This window comes from Lactuca saligna, chromosome 6 (genome assembly GCF_052625555.1).
Source record: "Lactuca saligna cultivar CGN05327 chromosome 6, ASM5262555v1, whole genome shotgun sequence".
In the NCBI taxonomy this organism is placed as follows: Eukaryota; Viridiplantae; Streptophyta; class Magnoliopsida; order Asterales; family Asteraceae; genus Lactuca; species Lactuca saligna.
The window spans coordinates 61,021,390-61,028,451 of NC_136422.1; the positions used below are offsets into that span (position 1 = coordinate 61,021,390).

Sequence of the window (7,062 nt, forward strand, 5' to 3'; positions counted from 1 at the left end):
GTAAACTTTTAAGTTTCTGACTTTGGCCACAAACTTTTATAATATTTATATTTTTGCCTAAGATGTTATTAGTTTTTGGGTTTTGCCACACTTTTGTAGCTTTTTCCAAAACTGCCCCTTTTGTTTTTTTCTTTTATACTTGGCCACCAATTTTCCAACTCCATTAACTTTGGTTACATTTCTTTGTGTTTTATCCATTTTGCCAATTCAAAACTCAATTAACGTCAAAATCTTATTCACCCCATGCGGAGCATGGGCTTCTCCTAGTTAATATAAAGATTATTAGGCTTAATGACTTGTACCTTGAGCATGATTTTTTTTATAACTAAATTAGCCACCCCGTCCCCTGAATGGCTGAATCAACTAGCTTCCCATCTTCTTCACCCACAATGCTTTTGGTCGACTCTTTTCTTGGCTACCACCTTTTTTCGGCAGCAAGATCTTCTGATGCACTCGATTTCGGATTAGAAACCATCCACGACTTCATCAGCATTGTTTTGTAGCCCAATTTCTCTATTTCTTTCCTTTTATTCTTGAACTCCATTGCAGGTTTATATCTCTAGTCGGTTACATTTGAATGAAAACAAAGAAGTATCTTCAAAAGGTCGTCATCCTTCCAAGTGTTCGATGAAATATCTGAAAGAAATGAACATTGATTTAAGAATTTGATTGCTGAGAATAAATATGGTTATATGGTTCATGTGTTTGATCTTAATTTCTAATTCTTCATTTTTCTTCTGACCTCACTGTTTCATTTTTCATATTGTTTATCAAAATTGATTCAAGATCATTTGTTTTAATTCTGCCCAACTACACTGGAAAATGTAAACTTTTCATGATTCAAGATCATTTGTTTTAATTCTGCCCAACTACATATCAGTCTTCTGTTGTGCTCCCATTTTTCTTAAATATAAATAGAAAATATAAACTTTTCATGATGCCTTATTTCACACAACACTAGAAAATGGCCACCCGTGGTGTTAGTGGCAATTTTATTGATAACTGGGACTTAAAAACCCATTCCAAGTACAAAAATGAAACATGGTTTTACATGACTATTTATGTTCGTCTTTTTTGCAAATTTGCAATGAACACCACAACCTTCACATAAACCCAATCTTCGAAGCTATCAAGAAACATAAAAAAAGAAAATCTTCCATGACCGTTGAGAAGCAAAGCACCACATGCTATCCAAAATCCAATAGTGAAACCAATGGCCCCACCAATATAGAACCATACATCAAGTTCGTCTACACCTTCATCATCACCCTCACTTTCACCAATGATGTGTTGTATTCCTATTTCTTCATCTCCAGAACATTTTTTGGTAAGGGGAGGTCCGCATAGCCCTAAGTTCCCTTCGTATCTTGAAGGATCAAAGGACTGAAGTTGTGTGCTGGATGGGATTCTCCCTGACAAGTTATTACATGACACGTCTAGGTAATTTAGCCAAGTCATTTGAGACATGGTTGGTGGTATTTCTCCTGAAAACTTGTTTCTCGATAAATCCAAAGTTAAAAGATTTTTCATCTCACTGATGTTCCATGGAATCTTTCCAAGAAGAGCGTTATTTGACAAGTTGAGTGCAATCAGTTCATCAAGATTGGTGATCTGATATGGGATTTCCCCTGTTAAGTTGTTGCTTGACAGGTCGATGCTCCTCAGCAATACCATATTACGTCTGACGAATTCACGTTCAACTCCTTGCCACTGGATCATCACATGGTCAACATTATAAGAATATCTTATTAATGGATTGTTAGGATCTAAATTCTGTAGTTGAGAGAATCCTTGTTGCACCATGATCGTAAGATTACTCAAACATGAGGGGATGCTTCCATGGAAATGGTTCACGGACAAGTCTAGAATTTGAAGACTTGCTAATTGACATAATTGTAAAGGGATGCTTCCAGAGAAGTTGTTTGATCTTAACATAAGAACATACAACCCAGATAAGTTTTCCCCAATCCAAACAGGCACATTACCAGAAAACTTGTTGGCCCCCAAATTCAATGATTTTAAGCTCGTGCAATTCTTAACAGACAAAGGAAATTCTTCGGAGAAATCATTCTTGTATAAATTCAACGCCTCTAGCTTAATCATAGATCCAAGAGAGGCAGGAAGCCTTCCAGACAGATTATTGTGTTCTAAATTAAGAACTTTTAGTTCTTTGAAATGCCACAAACAGTCTGGAATTTGTCCACTTAGAAAGTTATGAGAGAGGTCAAGAATAACTAAAAAGCCATGGACAACCTGGCATAAGAAGGAGATTCCTCCAGAGAATTTGTTTCTGGAAAGATTTAGTAATGCCACAGTGGAAGAGACATTAGTTATTGGACCATCAAAGCTGTTGAAGCTTAAATCTATTACTGAATTGTTTTCAAAATTTGATGACAGATCTGGTACTTTGCCATTTATGTTGTTGGAAGAAAGATTCAAAAATGTTAACCGGGAAGGCCACGAGTCCCAAAACTCAAGAGGAATTGTATCTGAAATACCAGTATTTGAAATATCAACAAGGGCAAGATTTTTCAAATTTTGAATCCATTTGGGGAAGTGAGGCCCTAGCTTGCTAGATCTCAGAGCAATATATTCTATATGAGAACGGTTTGACATGTAATCTGAGGAAGGAAATTCTTGGAGTGAGTTTTCGGAAAGATCAAGATATTTAAGGTTGGGCAGTTCCCACAGTTTCTTACTTATAGTTCCTTTTAACTGATTCTCAGAGAGGTACAGATCTGTTAGGGATGTGAACTTTTTGATCTCATCAGGCAATGACCCTGTAAATTGGTTGTTGGAAGCAGACAACCATTGTAATGAAAGCGATGTGCATCCAGACAAGTTGTTGAGAAAATCAGGAAATGTGACAACAGCAAAGTTGTTATCGAAGTTCAAATCTTCCAAACCACAGAGGTTCCCAAGATATTTGGGTATCCCATCTAACATGTTGTGAGTGAGAGAAAGAGAACGAAGCTTATTGCTGGTTAATGGGAGCAACCAATGATACATGGATGAGGTGAGATTGTTGTTTCTGAGATAAAGGACTTCAATAGATGAGGAAGAAGAGTTGATAATTTTTGAAGAATATGGATACATGACCTGTGACAGCTCACATCCTGATAAACTTAACCACAAGAGTTTACGGAGACTGAGAATAACATCTACCCAATGATTTGTTTTGGCCAGTGAAATCCCATCCATTTCAAGTACCTCCAAATGAGATAGAGGAGACAACCACTCAAGGTTCTCAACTCTACACCTTCCAACATTTGAAAGGTAAAGCACTTGCAAGTTGGTGAGGTTTCCGAACTCTGGAGGAATGGTTCCATAAAGAGAGTTAGATGAAAGGTCAAGGTACCATAATTCAGTCAAGGAACCAATGGACCTGGGAATGGTTCCATTAAGATTATTGTAGCCAAGGTAAAGGTACCTTAATTGAGTCAAGGAACCAATGATCACAGGAATGGTTCCATGAAAAGAATTGAAGGAAAGATCAAGAAGATTCAAGTAGGTTAAGTTAACCAATGAATGGCTAATCTCACCTACAAGACCACAGGACACAATTTCAAGCTCTGTGACATGACCTGTTTGGTTGTTGCATGTCACTCGACTCCATTGACAGCAGTTGTCTTGTTCAGCTGTCCACGTAGAGAGGCGATCATAAGGGTCTTGAAGGAGAGATTTGAAATGAAGGAGAGCATTTTTCTCCTTCTCAAAACACTTATCATCTCCTCCTCCCACTGCTGCCAATTGGTCGGCAGTTGTAGTCTCGAGACAAAACAAGAGAAGTGAGAATATTAAAAAAACACAAGGATGCATGATGTAAAATTGTAAATGCAAATCTTAATTGGTGATGTTTTTTGTTTGTATTGATGAAAATTTGAAGATGCCCCATGCAGCTTTATATAGTGCTGCCAACTGTGAAAATGAAGGATTCAAGTGGATGGCCTCAAACTGCACACCTATTTGTTGGTCATTTATTTAAAAATTAAGATAAAATATTAACCAGCCAAGTGAAATTACATTGCATAAAATATCAGTGTAAATTACATAGAGATAGAATGGTTAAGTAAAGACAATAATTCTCGTGAGAACGCGTAGGAACAAAATTCTTTTTTTCCTCTTTTTTCATCAATATGGAAACATATTTTAAGGCTAAAAAATAATAAATTCTGGTGTTCTTTAATAAAGTAAAACAATATATAATAAAAAATCAACACCATTCATCAATGAATACAGTTTTAGAAAAATATATATATATTTTTTATTTTGGTATGGATGTTTAATTGTAAGGCCTAAAAAATAGACTTTTTCGTATATTTGTTAAAAATAAATAATTAACATTCGATCATCTGTGAAAACAACATACTCATCAATGAAATAAAGTGCTATAAAACATTTCCTATATCAATATAAATGTCTATTTTTACGTCATAAAAAGATATTTTGGTATACTTGTTTTTTTTTTTTGAAAAAGATAAAAATAATTAAGCAAATTCATCAATGAAAACACCGTATTCATCAATGAACAAACTGTTAATAAAGACTTTGTATATCAATTTGGTTATCTAATTGTATAATCTACAAATATATAAATTTGGGTATTTTTGGTTTTATCTTTTGAATATATATATATATATATATATATATATATATATATATATATATATATATATATATATATATATTCTTAAAAAATAAAAGATAACAAAAGATAGGCATATTCATCAACAATGGTTTATTATTTCTCATTTTTAGAAACAAACTATAAGAAAAATTAGAAAAGAAGAATTGAAATAAATTGCCCCAAATCAATCGTTCAAAGACTTATACATCATGCGGGCCATAAAATCCTTATTTTCCTTTGAAATAGAATCATTTTGTAAGGCAGATTAGAAAAAGAAAAATTGAAATAAATTGCCCCAAATCATACGATTCAAAAGCTTATACATCATGTGGAGCATTAAAGATGAAAAATTGAAATGAATAGCCCCATATTAGACGTTCAAAGGCGTATATCTTATCTGGAGCATACAAAACTTAATTCCCATCGCATCATAATAACCAAACTATAAGACAAATTCGACATGAAGAATTGAAATAATTTGCCCCAAATTAGACGTTCAAAGACTTCCAGGCCTTGGAAATTTGTATTTTTCTTTTATATATATATATATATATATATATATATATATATATATATATATATATATATATATCTTTTCATTTTGTGATATCTTTTGGTCCTCATGTTAACTCAAAGTGGAAAAAAAATAATAATAAATAAATAATCAGCCTCTACGGGCCTAAGTGCTGAGTGATAAATGATGAGTCTTCAGAGAATGTTTTTGGATAAAATTAGACTAATTGTTTTTGTATTTTGCAAAGAATAAAGCAAATGGCCATTTTACCCTAGTATCTAAAAGTGATGTAGAATTAGAATAGCAAATTGTTGTTTGTTTGAGAACTATTGTAATTTGAAACTAAAAATCACTGTGATGCGACCATGAGACTTGTATATGTTTGTGAAAAACTACCATAACTGTCTTGGTCTTGTAGTTTTTGAAGAAGTTGAGAAACGATGAGCACAACATGCATGCTGTAGAAGACCTTTATCAAAGCAAACTTGCAGTGTAATCTTACCATTTGTCAACATAATTTGGAAATATCATATGAATTCTTTCCTACAGATAAAGCAGAACCTTTTTCAAAGCATCGTTTCCCAGTATAACAAATCAGAATGCAAACGAGTTGTTATATTCAGAAACATTCAATTAAAACTCAATCTAACAAGAATTTATGCATCTCGTCTTCCTTTTCAGTTATTAAACAACTTCCATTTATGTCTAATTGACACAATTATTCCAATCCTATGCAGATTTACTATCCTAAACAGATATGTGATACCATTTATAAAAGTTCCAACTTACAACATAAACATAAACCCATAAACAACTCCAATTTAAGGAATCTATTATAAAATTGTCAATTGAAGCAAAAAGGCACCGTTTAACGTCAAAACTGAATTTTTTTAAAGAAACAGAGAAACATTATTAACAGAAATGGGAGAACAGAGAATGGAGAAGAAGAAAAATCGAGATTGAGAGAACAAAAAAGAGAATAGAGATATCGAGAATGAGTAGTTGAGATGATCCAAGAACTTACCTGATGGAAGACCGAGGGAGGAACGACGAAGACATCTTGGGACAGTGATGGTGAACGTGTAAAAATCAAATTCGTAAGCTAAAAGGGGTGAACAAAAGTACAAAACCAAACCCACAGACCAAGAAATCAATAAAACCCAATAAAATCAAAAAACCAAAAAATTGAACCCAAAATACTCTGAGTTTTAAAAAAAATAAATTATTGGGTTTAGTTCCGGTTTTAAAAAATATAAAAACTAACAAAAATTGAACCCCAAATTGTATGAAATATATTTATTCACCAAATTATATGGTATTTATTTATTTATTACGTGAGATATAATATAAGGATGAGTATTTGGACCGGAGAATCGGCCGGAACCGGATAGAACCGATTGGGTCAGGACCGGAACGATATTCTTGTGGATTTTTGAAAACCGGAATCGGTCATTGGACTCGGCACAAAACCAGGAACCGAACCGGACCGAATTAAATATAACCCATGTCTGTTGAACTTCCACTACTTCTTGGAGGCCTTAAAAAATGATCGGGACATAGTAAGTAAACGAACAGCTACACAAACAAAACATATCAGATCAAAAAAATCTTGCTTGAACCCTAGTGACAACTTGAAAATGCTCGGCTAAACCAATATATTAGAAAAAATCGAGTAGGTTGTTCATGTTGGACTTCGATTGTTCGATCATCAATTCATTATCATCTCAAGTCGACATCTCCACATCTTTATTCCATCCTCATATGCTCTTCATCTTAAGTCAACATCTATTATCCACCAATCCACCATCATTGATCTATTTCCTAAATCTCATCCATCAATAGACAATGTTAAAAGCTGAAAAAAGTAGTCTACAACCATCAACTTCTCAACAATCACCTTTAAATAATTCAAAATATAGAT

General features: G+C 33.6%; 1 protein-coding gene across 1 annotated transcript; it reads right to left on the reverse strand.

Moving 5' to 3' along the window:
• Nucleotides 1-958: 958 nt before the first annotated feature.
• On the reverse strand, nt 959-4,115 carry LOC145003249 (receptor-like protein EIX2). Its single transcript, XM_078962386.1, has one exon. The coding sequence runs from the start codon at nt 3,817-3,819 to the stop codon at nt 1,060-1,062; it is 2,760 nt and encodes a 919-aa protein (XP_078818512.1). The 5' UTR covers nt 3,820-4,115; the 3' UTR covers nt 959-1,059.
• Between the last annotated feature and the right edge of the window lie 2,947 nt (nt 4,116-7,062).